Source organism: Chiloscyllium plagiosum, chromosome 23 (assembly GCF_004010195.1).
Source record: "Chiloscyllium plagiosum isolate BGI_BamShark_2017 chromosome 23, ASM401019v2, whole genome shotgun sequence".
Lineage (NCBI taxonomy): Eukaryota > Metazoa > Chordata > Chondrichthyes > Orectolobiformes > Hemiscylliidae > Chiloscyllium > Chiloscyllium plagiosum.
Genome location: NC_057732.1, coordinates 9,885,292 through 9,901,655, shown reverse-complemented (window position 1 = coordinate 9,901,655; position 16,364 = coordinate 9,885,292). Strand labels below are relative to the sequence as shown.

The 16,364-nt window shown below is 37.3% G+C and overlaps 1 protein-coding gene across 17 annotated transcripts in view; it reads left to right on the top strand.

Annotated features, from left to right (window-relative positions):
• Positions 1–16,364, top strand: part of plekha5 (pleckstrin homology domain containing, family A member 5) — a 344,620-nt gene that overhangs the window by 235,968 nt on the left and 92,288 nt on the right. For 15 of the 17 annotated variants that reach the window (XM_043713467.1, XM_043713466.1, XM_043713471.1 and 12 more), the window contains 3 exons: positions 2,910–3,036; positions 12,978–13,082; positions 14,955–15,027. In XM_043713467.1, the coding sequence (XP_043569402.1) occupies positions 2,910–3,036; positions 12,978–13,082; positions 14,955–15,027 (305 nt within the window). Of the gene's footprint in view, positions 1–2,909; positions 3,037–4,500; positions 4,538–12,977; positions 13,083–14,954; positions 15,028–16,364 lie in introns of those variants that run through there. The other 2 variants (XR_006315048.1, XM_043713483.1) reach the window with 2 other exon arrangements.

Sequence of the window (16,364 nt, the reverse complement as noted above, 5' to 3'; positions counted from 1 at the left end):
AATATGCAGCTTACTCTCCTACAATCTGCTGCAAGCCACCTTGATGCCAATAATTCTTGACACAGAAGTCAGATTAGGCAACTGGTGTCTTCAGCTTATCACTAGCTCCAAAGGGCCTGCAGGTTGGACATAAGACACCAACATTTCAGGGCATGGTTCAGTGGCATTGACCACGGACACTCCATATACTTGGCATGAAACACTTATACACTTAAGGGTAAGGTCCGAGGGAGTGTTTCTGAACAGAGACATTGGAGTGCAGGTTCATAGCTCCTTGAAAGTAGAGTTGCAGGTAGATAAGATAGTGAAGAAGATATTTGGCATGCTTTCCTTTACTGGTCAGAGCATTGAGTATAGGAGTTGGGAGGTCATGTTGCAGCTATACAGGATGTTGGTTAGGCCATTGTTGGAATATTGCGTGCAATTCTGGTCTCCTTCATATCGGAAGGATGTTGTGAAACTTGAAAGGGTTCAAAAAGATTTACAAGAATGTTGCCCTGGTTGGAGGATTTGAGCTATAGGGAGAGACTGAATAGGCGGGTTCTGTTTTCCCTGGAATGTCGAAGGCTGAGGGGTGACTTTATAGAGGTTTATAAAATCATGAAGAGCATGGATAGGATAAATAGACAAAGTCTTTTCCGTGGGGTCAGGGAGTCCAGAATTAGAAGGCATAGGTTTAGGGTGAAGGGGGAAAGATATAAAAGGGACATAAGGGGCAGCTTTTTCACGCAGAGGGTGGTGCTTGTATGGAATGAGATGCCAGAGGAAGTGGTGGAAGCTGGTACAATTGCAACATTTAAATTGCATCTGGATAGGTGTATGAATAGGAAAGGTTTTGAGGGATATGGGCCAGGTGAGACTAGATTGGGTTGGGATATCTGCTCGGCATGGACGAGTTGGACCAAAGGGTCTGTTTCCATGCTGTACATCTCTATGACTCTGTGTGCCAGCCTCTAAGAATCTTCCTGGTAGATTTCCAATCCATTTCCAGTCCATGTCTGCAATTCAGTGTTGCACCTTATATCATTGTATAGTGGTGCATATCATTGTAACTCACACCCTAGCTCTTGGACTGGATCAGGCTGCATTTCTGATCTGTTTGCTTACTTTGAGCCTTCCTGGATGCTCACAGCATCCCTCCATAGCATCATGGTGCCTTGCCTTTTTGCAACTTGATCCTTAACCAGAGATACCAGGCTGTCAGTATTCCTGTGTGCGCTAGCTGTTTAGTACAGGCACAAAGTAAGGAGGCTTGTCATCATTGTCAGCAGTCCTTAGTCTAGTCAAGGGAAATGGCCTTTGGTCAGGCGTTCCACAGCAATAAGTCAAGCGTAGCCTCTGATACCACCGGAGGAGCTTATATATGGTCACTCAGCCACTCTGGATGGCCACAGCCAGAATACTCTGCACATAATGTTGGGAAGCTGAATATTGAGCAGGTCACCACCTGCCTTGACTCTTTGGCCCCTCTTGTGGCAATATTCCTCCTGGAATGGGAAAGCTGCCAGTATTAAGTGAGATGAAAGCAGGAGGCACAACTGTTAATTTTGGTGCATGTGGAGAGGTGTTTGAGTCAGTGGGTATGTACGCAGTTTGCAGACAATTTGTGTCGAGGTAAGGGTGAGTGAGGGAAGACATTGCAGACAACAGTGAAAGTAGTAGAGTTTGAGCCACAGTCGCAGAAATGGTTAAGCATTGGAGTGATGGTGACACTTACATTGGTGCAGGAGAGTAATTAGCCTCCTTCCTACATTGCCAGACATTCCTCCAGGTAACTAATACTGTACTGACCCAGGTGGCAACTTCTGACTAGGCTGACATTGACTGCTATTGTTTGTGCTGTAGGAAGAAGATGCCCCACCTCTGCACCACCCCATCCACCAGGTCCTCAGGTTCCTGCCTACAAAATTGGACATCAATTTTTCCTTCACTGCCATGTCTCAGACAAATGTCAAAAACCTTGCAGAGAAACTTTGAGCTAGCAGTGCTTCATTGGGCGCTTGATGATTTTTAAAGATGGCACCAGTATCAGGGATGCCAGTCCATTCTGGGATAACCTGGTCTAGGCATTGTTGTTTCAGGAATGGTGAGAGGTAGAATAGGGCGAGAATCTAAGAGTGCCATAGGCATAGGGTGGTTAATTTGGTAAGGTATCACAAGAGTGATCTCATGCAACCTTGCAGCAGGAAACCCTCTGTAAAATTGACACTTGACACATAGCCCAAATAAAGGTAATATTCAGCCTGTCATGTTTGTGTCTCAAGTAGTGTTGAGATGGCTTGGAGCCCTTTGGGTAATAAATTAATCTAGTTGATGAATTTCAGAAGAATTTTCACTCGTGTAAAATATGCAAAGGTCTAGTTTATTTCGTGTTTATTTTTAACAACTGTATAGCTAAATATCTAGCTAAACATTTGGTACCATTTCAAGCTTTGAACAGTACATTTTTTAAAGAATGAAGTGGGCCTATTTTATGTGTGCCTACACATATACTAAGGAAATCTAGTTAAATGTTATTTGGATAGCAATAGATATTAAAATTTAATCTACCATGTAATTACTTCACCTTTTCAAAAAAAAGGCAGACTTCTACATCATTGACATTCTTTTTACTTTGAATGCAGTTGTTTAAGATGAAGAAGAAAAATATATAGTGACAAAGTGTTGTGTTTTATATTTGTTTGGTAAAGATCTCTAGAAACCTCTCCAGGCAGCTGGCTGAAATCGCAATCTGCTTAACATATTTTCACATGTATTAGAGCCTGACTACTTATTGGAAATACATTCCGTGTTCCAGTAAGGCAGCCAGAAAATAGGACGTGGTTGGAGAAACAGCAAGGGATCGTTTTCTATTTATAGCTGTCCTGGTACAGAGTAGGCTGTGTGCTTTCACTATACCCCATTTACAGTTTCAGGACTGCTGCAGCAATGGCATCACAAGAGAAAAAAGACCGACCAGTGAGCATGGTGAGTGAAGTTTCAACCTACACAATGGCATCGGAAATGGCATTGCTTCCAGTGAGTCCTGCAGGCAGGGTAAGTATTGTCTCTTTTCAATGTAACTATAACAGAAATCTAATACCCATTAATTTGTGACATTTCTAATTTGGTTTTCAAATAGAAAGCAGTAATTGTACAAAACGTGTAGCACTGTTGTCATTATTATTTCTTTAACATCAAGTAGAATATACATAATGTTTTCTAAACCTGTTTTTGTTAATTAATGGTGAAAGTAACATCTATTTTCAAACAGCAGGCTTTGTAAACCTTTTAATTCAGTTTCAAACAGATGCATTATTGTGTATTTAATCTGAAGAGTTCAACATTTTGATTCAGCTGTTGGTAGTGTAACATTTCAATAAACCAACCAGCTGTCTTTTGTGAAAGTGGATCGCAGTTAGCCATTCTAAAGAGAAAATTTCATTGTGGATGTACGTTGCAATGGCTCTATTTAAGCTGTGAAGTAATATTTATGATTATTTTAATTTTTGAAGGTTGGGAATATAACTCCCACAATTGAACAAGGTAAAGTTGTAATTGATGAACAGAGCTTTTGAAAGGCATGCAACAAAACACAAGCAGAACATAGATAATATAATAGATCCAATACAAAATTGTGTTGTTATTATCCTTGTCATTATCTGTCATACATGGCCTTGGATGGTGAAGGGAACAAATTCGTTAGTTGATCTCAAGAGAAAATTAGAAGAAAATCTGAAAGGGGGAAAAATGCAAGGCTAAGAGAAAAGAGCAGGGGAATGGAGCTAATTAAGTCGTTACTTCAAACGGTCTACACAGGCTCGATGGGCAGTATGCGTTGGGCAGTATGCGTTGTATAATTATGTATTTTGCTGTCCATGCTCATAGCAATAAACTATGAAATTCAGTTCTAAGTTTAAAAGTTAGATTGAATGCACTGTAGGGAATTGCAGTAGTCAAGTTAAAGTGGTAACCTTATAATCCTTAAAATGTAGAGGTTATGGAGTCATGGAGTTAATCAGCACGGAAACACACGCTTTGGTCCAACCAGTCCATGCCAACCAAAGTCCCAAGTCACACTAGTCCCACCTGCTTGTGCTTGACACATCCCTCCAAACTTTTTCTATTAATGTACTTGTATAAATGCATTTTAAATGTTGTTACTGTATTCGCATCCACCACTTCCTCTGGATGTTCATTCTGCACATGCACCACCATCTGTGTAAAAAAAAAAAAAAGTCCCTCATGTCTTTTTAAAGTTTTTCTCCTCTTACCTTTAAAAATATGCTCCCAGTCTAAATCCCCCACCTAAGGGAGAAGACACTTGCCACTCACTTATCTACACCCCTCATGATTTTATATATTTCTATAAGTTCACTCCTCAACCTTCTGTGCTGCAGTAAAAAATGTGTCCTGGCCTATCCAGCCTATTGTTGTTATAACTGAAACTCCATTCTTGGCAACATTCTGGTAAATCTCTTCTGAACTTACTCCAGCTTAATAATATCCTTCCTATAACAGGGTGACCAGAACTGCACATAATGTTTCAGAAGAGGCCTCATCAATGTCCTATACAACTTCAACGTAATGTCCCAATTCCTGTACTCAAAGGTCTGAGCAATGAAGGCAAGCATGCTAAATGCTTTCCTGACCACCCTATTGAGATGTGATGCAAACTTCAAAGAATGGCGTGCTTGAATTCCTAGGTCTGTCTGTTCTACAGCATTACCGAAGGCTCTACCATTAATTGTATAAATCCTGTCCCTGTTTGTTTTACTAAAATGTAAGACCTCACAATTATCCAAATTAAACTCCACCTGCCACTCTTCAGTCCATTGACCCAATTAATCAGATCTCTTTGTAATCTTAGATAACCCTTTTCACTGTCCACTATCATCAATCATGTTGTCGTCTGCAAACTTACAAACCATGCCTTCTATGTTAATTAATTGAAGCAATGCATGTTGCTCTGGCATTAAGTAAGATGAATTTTCATTGAAACACAAAGTCTTCCTTGCGAAGTGAATTTCTCATCTTGGCAGTGCTACTGAGAAGTAGTCAGTTCAAACAAATTTTCCTGCAAAAAGTAGTTGAGAACACATTTTGGCCAGTTTTACTTTGGTAGCGACTGATGTTGACCTGGTGATCCAAATACCATATTATTTTCTAATAATATCACTGTAACAAGATTATAAAATCTGTGGTATAGCGAATTAAATTAGTGTGCTTTTCAAATCAGTTTTGAATATTTTTGAATATACCTAGTCTTGTTAAAAAATTACTGTGATGAATTAAACTCTAAACTGTTCCTAAAAGTCAGTAACAAAATAATACTTATCTCAGCAGATTCATTATGACACATTCTTAAGAATTTTCTTAATCTTTGCCAGAAAAGTAAATTGGTGGTCTGAAACTGGGATATTGAGCAGAATGGTTTTCGTAGCACTTTCAACTCTAAAATTTCATTTTGTTACCTATTATGTTTAATTATTTTTAAAAAACTATACATTTTGTGGTAAAATCTCAAAAAAAATCTGCATCATTTGAAACTTTTGAGCAGTAAAACTAATGCTGCTATGCTGTCAAATTAAAGTTGTGTTTAGTGCATGTGCATTACTGAAGAATGTAAATATAATAAAAACTAATAAAAAAAACTAATAGTTGTGTGACAACTATGGCTTTAGCTGACTATTCAATTTCGAATGTTAATGTGGCACTTTCAGCCTGCCTCCTTCCTTCAGAAAGGAGTAGAAGCTGCTAGGAAGGTGGCCGTTCACCCACTTGAATATGTATATCCTCATTATGACTGACACATCCACCTGTTTTTTTTATGTTCTTTGTTTTTAGAATTTGATTAGGTATTAGTATTAGTCAGTGTCAGGCTTAGAAGTTTTATTTTACTTTTTTATTCTTGATTGTCTGTATCTAGCATGTTGAGTGTGTTAATTGTTTTAATCATTTTGATTAGGTCACTCAACTAACCTTCTAAATTCAACCCAGGTTAATGCAATATGTCCACATATGTTTTACATCTTTTAATTTGTTCCAGACTCCGGTATAGTGGTAGTGCCCCTGCTTTAGGGCCATGTGGCCCAAGTTCAAGTCCCATCAGCTCTGGAGGTGTGTAACAACACACTGAACAGATTGATTAAAAATTGCAGGGCTGTTATGGTGCTGTGGTAGTGTCCCTACTTCTGAGCTAGAAAACCTGGGTTAAAGTTCCACTGGCTCCAGAGGAGCATAATGACATATCCGGAAAGGGTAATTGTTAGAGAGCTTGTGGTGCAGGATATAGACACTACCTCTAGACCAGGAGGCCCACATTCAACTACCACCTGCTTCAGAGGTGACTTATAATTTTGCTGAACAGGTTGATTAGAAAATACCTACTCCTCTGGTTCTGAGACTGTTTATCCATCTCACTGTCAGACATTCAATTCTCGCTTACTTCATAGGTGTGTCATAACATCTCTGAACATGTCCAATGTTTTAGCCTTAGTTCATGAGGAAGTTTTATTTTATCGACCAATGTCTTTTCTCACATGAAACTTATGTTCCAATGCATGACATTTGAAGAGTAGCAATACAAAGAACAATTGTTGTCTTTTACTTATGTATGTAGTTTACCAGAGATTGTACTGAACAAGCATTAATGTCTCCTTTCAAAGACAGTAAGACTGTCATGTCAAAAGAATGACATTTACAGTCTAGAGCTGTCAGTCAGATGTCTTCATAAATTGAATGATGCACAGAAACAGCAACATGCAGCAAGATACGAAGAAAGCAATATCAGCTTTGCACAGTAGATGACCTGTTTTGAAACAAGAACAGAAATAATCTAAAATGAGCTGTTATTATTTTATGCTTCTGATTAGTTCTTTTTCCAAGGTGGATGCTTGTGAAGGCTACATGTTGCAATTCTCACAAAAGCTGCAATTGAGTTTTCATTTGCAAAGTCTATTTTAGCTTTATTCATCTGGTAGTTGATTAATTCGATCGACATATGTCACCCTGTTAATTGCATATCATAATCTCAACCATTATTGTTTGTCTATGAAAGTTCACTTATGTATGCTCTTCACTCAATGCATTAGTTGCATCTATGAGCATTCTATGGTTCACATGCATTTCTTTGAACCGTTTCTCCCTTCTATTTCTTCAGTCTCACTTCAAACTCCTCCACTCTTTTGAAAGTCGAACAAAAGCTGACCTTTGCTTGCGCTGTCCTATTTTTCTTTTATGTCATAATTTGTGGATTTGACAATCTAGTTTCTCCTTATTCTCTACTCATTTGAACTAAGTATTCCTTGAATTATAATGCTTTAATGCCATTCCTAAATGTCATCCAAAGTACTCTGTACATTCTCCAGCTACCAATAATAACTGGAGGGTTATAATTAAATGGCTTGAGAGGTTTTTCACTGGAGTTGAGAAAAGATTAAGGAATGACCTGCCACAGGGCTTCAAAGTTATGAAGGGTTAGTGGGGTTAATTATAATGGATCGTTTCAACATGAGCAAAATCATGACAAAAGGGCACAATGTAAAATAATCACCAAGATGTTATGGAAAAGGTTTTTTTTAATGCTTACTAGAAACCATTATTGAAGCTGGTCAAAATGTTTATTAAAAGAGAATTAGGCAGTTGTCTAAAAAAGTGGAAGAGTTAGGAGAATTAAGAAAGAACTCAAAAGTATAAAGAAGCCACTTTAGTCTAGATTTTAAATAAGATCATCCACCGTCCCTTTTAAGTTTACTTGGTCCTGCTTGTTCCAATTTTGCATCAGTATTCTTCTATAAAAAAAATCTATAATTTAACTTTACACAGCAGTCACAACCTAACCTTTTGTCTTCTAATTTTCCTTTTTGGTGCAATTGTTGGAATACATACGTTGAGGCCCAGATTTGGGGGCATTAGTGGCAAATGAATTGCGAGTAGGAAAAGGTGCAATGTTTTAACATGTTCTTCCTGTCTGCAGTGAACAAAACCCTGTGCAACAAAGCGTAGTGTGCACATGTGCAATACACTTCAGCTTGCTTGACAATCTTAAGTTGGTTAAATTCCACTTCAAGTCACCAAAGTAGTGATAACTGTTTTCTGGTCTATTTTTCAGAGCCATGCTATGGTTTAAAATGTAAATAAAGCTATCAGTTCATAGTCAGTCCCCGTTTAATTGATGCTTTCTCCGTGGTACCACGTTGATCAACCAGCACTGTCCTCCCCTACAGTAACAATGTTTTTTGTTTTTACATTGATATTTTTGCAAATTATCTTGATGAGCATGAGAAGAAAAGCTTTGACGAAATTTCACTTTTTTTTTCCATCCAGCCGGACTCAAGTTCTGTACTGCCAAACTATTGTTAAAGTCTCACTTGTATCTTTCCTTCACCTCCTTCCTTTTTGATCCATGTTTTATAGAAGTAATGGTGACCATTACTAAGGCATAAGTTTGACAGCAATTTCTGGCATCCACCTATGGACAGTTAAACTTGGAACATAAGAATTTGTTTTCATGTTTGCCTTGCTAAATGCCTGCATAAGGTAACAAAACTATTAGCTGAGTGGACAGTGTGGTCATCCCAATTGCTGATACTCACATACTAACAATAATAAACCATTTGTTACATCCAAGAATCTAAAATTCTACCTAACAAATCTGAACACTCCAAAATGGAATTTTAAATTATTCAAAGTACACATTTACTAGAACATACAAAAATAGGTTATGTATTATGCAGTTAAAATATAGTTCATAGTTATGAAGCTGGTGTCCTTTCTAACGAGTGTAATGCATTCAGTTGGATTTTTAAAAAGTTTTTACTTTGTTTATTTTCTTCATTTTAAAATGTTCCATTGTTGAATTCCCATTGCTGTTTATTCTCCATGTTCTTGACATTTCTTTGTTCTTTACTCACTTTTCTGTATAGATCAGGCAATAATTAGAAAATTAAGTGAGAGAAAGATCTGTGCAATTTAAAGAGAAGATAGATTAGGATGTCATTAAGGTTTAAATGAAACAAATAAAGAATTTGCCCAAACTAAAGTACAAATATCCAGTCACAGAAAATAAATGGCCGAGATTTAAATTAAAGCATGAGCTGTTCGTTTAACATTAGAGAACAAAATGTCTTTGTTTCAAGTATACAACAACTGTAAGTAACTTGCTCCAAGTCGTTTGCTCCAGACTCTGGTAAAGCTGAGAGTCCTGACCTAATTTCAGGGCCTATATCCCATTTGCATTTCCCACCTGCTCCCAACCATTATTATCAGCGGCCTAGGGTTACCATGGTCCAGAAACTGAACTGGACTCATCATATAAACACCATGATTCCAAAAGCAGGTCAACATCTAGGAATCCTGCAGCAAATAACTCACCTCCTGACTTCCCAAACCCTGTCAACCATCTTCAAGTCACGAGTGTGATAGAATTGTCCTTACTTGCCTGGATGGGCGCAACTCCAACAACACTCTGGAAACTTGGCACTATCCAGGTTGATTGGCACCATATCAACTCCCTTCAACACCAGTGCTAAGTTGCAGCAGTTCTATTTACAAGATGTACTACGAGATACAGAAATTCGCTAGATAGCATATACCAAACCTATTACTGTACACTGTCTAGAAGGACAAAGGAAGCAGATATATGGAAACACTGCCACCTACAAGTTTCTCTCTGAGCCACTCACTATCCTGACTTGGAAATATTTTGCTGTTCCTTTACTGAACTGGGTCAGGATCCTAGATTTCCCTCCCTATACCACTGTGAGTCTGCCCATAGCACATGACTGCAGCAGTTCAAGAAAGCAGCTAATCACATCTTAACGGCAACTAGGGACAAATGATAAATGCTGTGTCCCATGAGTGAATTTAAAAAAAAATTGAGACAAAGAGCATGAGTTATACATAGTGTTGTTAGGTGTGAATTGCACTCCTGCAATTAGTGATTGAAGTGGTATGGAGGATAAACAATAAATGATCTGGTGGAACTAAAAGCCAGTTTTCAAATTGTAATTTCTGTGTATAAACTGTGTCAGAGTCTAAGTTAATCGTATGAAAACATTATACCTGTGAGGCCTGTATTTCAGTATTTTTAGCAGCAGAATATTATTAGTCCTTGTCTGTCTTGTGACATATTACTTCGCTAAATTTATTATATCACTACAATGAGGAGCATGATATTGCATTTAAGCTGTCGAAAGATCTTAGTATGTGAGAAAATACGCTTCAGGCACAAAGCTTGAGGTGGGATATCAATCTTATTTCATTAACTTAGTTATTCAAATCTGTAAAACTGCTGTGCACAGTTGGAAAAAGAAGAATAGATTTTGATTGAGTCCTCTTTGATGGCAAAAATATTATGAAGTATTCACCAAACGTAAATGTGAAATTAAAATTGTGGTTAAGTATGTAAGATCACATAGAATATAAGACACATAAACAGATTCAACCTGGTCCAACCAATCCCATATTAGTGTTTAAACTTCACAAGCCTCATCTACATTTATCATTGTAACCATCTATTCCCCTCCTTGTAGGAAAACTTCTCTTTTGCTTATGTGTCACATTGAGCTGGACCACATGCAGATTTACAAATGATCTTCCATTGTGAATGAATGTGTCTAATTCATGGCAAATCTCTACCTTCACTTAATGGAGTTTCATCTCTGATCACTACTCACTGTATTACTAGCCTCCATATAATGATAAAAGAATTAAAATAAAATGGTCTATAGTTGTCCATCTTTTTTAAGGTATATTCTTTAATAGAATAGCTGTACTTTGTCAGGTATAGTTTGATCCTTTAATTCAGTGTACATTTCATGAAATAACTACTGGAAGTCAATTTGTCAACAGGAAATCAGAATTATGTGTGGGTATTCATCGACGTAAAAGTTAAATCCAAAGGCGGTCACTTTGATTTTGAAGTAGCATCAAAATTTGAGCTGGTATATTTTGTAAATTCCAAGCTGTAGCTTGTCCTGAAGACTTGCAATTAAATCTATAATTTTCAATTGTATTTCCTGCTGTGAGGAGATTCTAGTTTTGGCACCGGTACTATTTGACACTTCTCATGAATCATTTGTCCATGTTATGTAATTATTCCTTTGCACACCAGTTTCTAAAAAATATTAAATTATATAGTAATGCATAAATATTTATTCACACTTCCATGGAAGCTACAAACATGTGGTTTCTGTTTGGTGATGGAAACGATTAATGGAAAATGATTTTTCTTAACCTACTCAAACCTGACCATAGTTTTTTTTTTAGCCAATCAATACTATAGTTTTGTTTTCATTTGCCACTGTAGTGCTTTCCAAAGTTATATTTAAAATTTATACTTTTTCCCAATGTTCAAGTAGAGATTTAATCTGTCCAATACAACCCTTCGCACCAGAGAACATGCCAGTGGGCATGGGGTATGATTATGATGTTTCTTCAGTGTAACATGTTTCTTTTAATTGTCTATCACTTTGAACCCATCTAAACTGAAATTTCATGCACTTCTGTTGCAGTGACAGTATAATGTTGACTCAACATAACTGTTCCAGTCTACATTGCATATAATCCAGGCCCATACATTGTATATCCTCCCTCCCTTCATCCATGCGTATATAGATATATGCAAATGTATACTGTGTTTATCCATAATATACTGTTATGTTGTGCCGGTTTTTCAGTATAATTGGCCCATCAAATGCCATTCCAATGTGCAATCAGAGCAAGTTGATATCAGTGTAAACATAATTTGAATTGATAAAGGAGCATTAGTTTATATCGGGGTTTGAATAATTTTAGAAACGTGAATGTGGTGTGAAAATCCTGATAGTCTGAAGATATTGATGTGTGTTTAGACTGATACTGAGATTTATGATTTCATGCAACTCGATAGAGGGAGGATTATCAGTCTGAAGGCAGGAAATATTGAAAGGTATAGTCTATAGTAGCATCAATGTTCCAAACCTTGGATTATACCTTCCTAATCCTGATTGAGGTAAAGAGTAAAGTGGTGAAGCAAATGATGCAATGGTAAGTCAGTCATTCCTTTGGAGTTCATATTATATTTCAGTGTATTTTGGCATGGTTTTTGTACACGGTACAGATGTTGATTTCAACTTTTGACTGCTCAATAATTAGCATAACCTCATTTGCATGACAATACTATTAATTTTACATTTTAACCCATTTCTTGACTTACCCCATTGTTTTACTTTATTTTGCATTAATTTAGCATTCCAGAGATTTGCTGCTATAGCTTAGAAAGCTGCCCTTTTAAAAAAAATTATAAGCTATCCGCCTAAATACAATGTAAAGAAGTGACTTTATTGATCAGAAAGTCAGAATTACACAGACAATATGCACCTTTCTTTTCTGACTTTGCAAAGAGCTTTTGAAGACTTGAGCTGGCTTTGGATGTGTTCCGAATACTGTTTCAGCAATCCTGTGCAAAGACTTCCTTGGAATGATAAGACACAGTTCTAATTGCTGGACAGCATTTGAGCAAAATATACTTTAGCATAGTTATTGTAATAAGTCAATTTAGAGAGTGGAGGAGAACATGAAGTGGAAAACAATCAAGTAAAAGCTGAACTTGTGGGAAAGGCTTCAGCTATGACATAGAAATAAAAAGGGAAGGTGCAGTAATATTTGTAAATGGCTTTTAAATTTGAACAAATCTTTGCAAAATAATTTGAATCTTGTTTCAATTTCATCCTTTTTAAAAAAAAATTGAAAACTCTGCCCAGATGTATCTGATTGTGTGAAATTAGGATATTTTTGTTCAATGTCTAGAATCCTTTGCTGGATCTTGCTGTGTTGCAACACAGCCAGTAACGTGTTTGGGGAATACTTAATACCATGTGCACCTTTTGAACAGCTAGTCATTTCGTGCTGTCTTAAATTTCTTTCCTTCCTACTGTATAACAGAAACTGGATTTGTTAGGTCATTTAAAATTATATTTCACTGGTTCATTATGTGTCTTCTAAATTTATTTCAGTCATCAAGACCTTCAAAGAAAGTTCACAATTTTGGCAAAAGATCCAACTCTATTAAGAGGAATGCAAATGCACCAGTTATAAAACGTGGCTGGCTTTATAAACAGGTACTATTTGAATTTAATGGCATTTTGTGTTCTTGAGGAGGAATGTAGTTACAGATCTCATGTGAAACAAATCAATTTGTTTCTCCATATGGGCGGAGAATGGTCAATGGTCAAACATCAAAAATATGCTGATATACAGCGTAAAAAATATTTATTTTCCTCTGTATGTTTCAGCCATGATATTTTAGATTTATAAACACATCTACATTTTGTTAAAATAACCGAGGAAGCAACTGTTTTCTCGAATGCCAACCGAGAGACGAAACACACATTTTTCTTCAGGACAGCTTGCTGTTAAATTGTACAAGTTTGTCTTGAATATCCAGATGAAATCCAGTGAAAACGCATGTTTTGAGACAAATCTTACTTTATCTTTATATTTAAATATAGTATAAAAATAATAGAATTTCAACCTCTCCCAACTCTTAATAGTCCCAAATTATACTACCTGGTTGTTTTAGCATCAGGCCATTGACACTCATAATCAGCAGTTATCTGTTAAAATATACGAGACCTAATCATCTAATAGATCAGTCCTGGGTTGCCTGGATGTCTGTCCCCCTCTGTTACTTTCTTATCAAAATGAAGATATGTCTTGTTAGAGTCACAAATGTACAGAGGTATCCTCCCACAATCCAAGATGTGCAGGTCAGGTGAATTGTCTATGCTAAATTGCCCATACTCTTAGGTGTAATAGTCAGACGGAGATGGGTCTGGGTGGGTTACTCTTTGGAGGGTCGGTGTGGACTTGTTGGGCTGAAGGGCCTGTTTCCACACTGTAGGGAATCTAATCTAATCTAATCAAGTGAGCCCTGAAATATGGAAAATATAAAGCAGTTCACTTTGTCTTCAGTAGTGCTTCTTCTAAATTTGCATCCATCTGAACTGTTTACAAAAGCAATCTTAAATTATTTCTTGCCAACTCAAGTGCTACTTGCCACTGTTTAAAATAACATTTTAAGATGTTAAAATTTATTTTTCTGAATTTGAGACCATGTGATCTTGTAATCTTTGTTACTGTATAAAACCTGTACTGGGTTTCTATTTGCTTAATCTGTTTGGAATCTTGAATATTTGTTATCTCTGTCACAGCATAAGTACTTCCATTTTCTGCATCCTCAAAGTCAAGCTGTATCAACTGTAGTATTAAATGATAATTGGTTTAGCTACCTACAAGTTTTGTACACGATCATCCATTTGATTCTATACTACTTCCACAGAGGAGAACTCTATCCCTCTCATTGTACACCGAAGTCATTGTTTGGGGTTTTGCTGCAGCTGGACACTATATTTCAGTATTCTATTCACTATTATTTCCAGTTTGTACTCCTGTAAACGGTTATTCTAAAGCTTGTAATGTCATTGTTCATTGTCCTTCCTCATCTAACTGAATAAAGATCTCCTCAAAAGCTGACATTCATTTCTGGATACACAATCAGCCACAATTGTTAATTACACAACCATAAATAGTTGTACCAAAGGACATTTTGTCTGAGTTTTTTGAGACATTTCTTCTACTGGCCAACTGCTGCATAGCCATGTAGTAAAAGTTCTTTCAACATATGTAGTTACAGAAAAGGACTGGTGGCTTGATAAAGTAAATACTAACCAACTGTTTTTGACATGAATAACAACATTCTATATTGGACTTGCAGCAATTTGAGCCGTAACTACTGGGGTAGTTTGGGGTGAAACATGCAATTAACTGGATGACTCTGATTTTGTATGTAACATTGATTTGAGGCTGGAGTTTTCCACCAAGCTGGGTGATATCTGCTGTTAATGTGTGCTACTTACAGGTCTGCAATAGCAAAAGTACAAATAGTTAAACGATTGAAGATGCCTGATAAGATATTTATAATTGTTTTGTAGGATAGTACAGGAATGAAATTGTGGAAGAAGCGCTGGTTTGTGCTTGCCGATCTGTGCCTGTTCTATTATAGAGGTAAGGTGGTTGTGAAATAATTAACCTGCAGTGATGCAGATCATTTGTAAAATCATCTTACATAAAACCTGATCATTTGACTTGAATTTAAATGAGAGAATCTGCAATTTTATGGACTTCATAAATATTGCTCCATTTTCCTAAGAATTGCTGAATTTAATTAGTTTTTTTAGACTGTTTATGTATGTTTACCCTTGTAAAAACTTTTAGCCACATATCTACATTATGGACAGTGACCAAGCAACACATCAATTTTGCAACACTTTCTTTTAGATGTAAGGGAAGCAAGGACTTGAGTTTTTACATTTGGTTTTCAGTTACTCTAGAACATAGAAAAGTACAGAACAGAACAGGCCTTTTGGCCCACTATGTTGTGCCTAGGTTTAATCCTAATGTAAAATATAATAACTTAACCTTCAACTCACTGCTATCCATGTGCATGTCCAGCAGTCACTTAAATATCCCCAATGATTCTGCTTCCACCATCACAGCTGGCAACGCATTCCATGCATTCACAACTCTCTGCGTAAAGAACCTACCTCTGATGTCTCCTTTATACCTTTCTCCTAATATCTTCAAACTATGACTCCTCGTACCAGTCAATCCTGCCCTGGGAAAGGTCTCTGGCTATTGACTCTATTTATTCCACTCATTACCTGGTATACCTCGAACAGGTCTCCTCTCTTCCTCCTCCTCTCCAGAGAGAAAAGTCTAAGCTTATTCAGCCTTTCTTCATTAGGCAAGCCCTCCAGTCCAGTCAGCGTCCTGGTACACATTCTTTGCACCCTCTCCAAAGCCTCTGTATCTTTCCTATAGTAGGGTGACCAGAACTGGACACAATATTCCAAGTGTGGTCTCACCAGGGACTTGTAGAGCTGTAGCAAAACCTCATGGCTCTTAAACCCGAACCCCCTGTTAATGAAAGCCAAAACACCCTATGCTTTCTTAACAACCCTATCCACTTGGGTAGCAACTTTGAGGGATCTATGTACTTGCACACCAGATCCCTCAGTTCCTCCACACTGCCAAGAATCCTGTCTTTAATCCTATATTCAGCATTCAAGTTCAACCTTCCAAAATGCATCACTTCGCATTTATCCAGGTTGAACTCCATCTGCCATTTCTCAGCCCAGCTCTGCATCCTGTCCATGTCATGCTGCAGCCTGCAATAGTCCTCTATACTATCAACGACACCTCCAACCTTTGTGTCATCTGCAAATTTACTAACCCACCCCTCAACCTCCTCATTCAAGTTATTTATAAAATCTACAAAGAGCAGAGGCCCAAGAACAGAGCCCTGCTGGATCCCACTCAACACTGATCTCCAGGCAGAATAC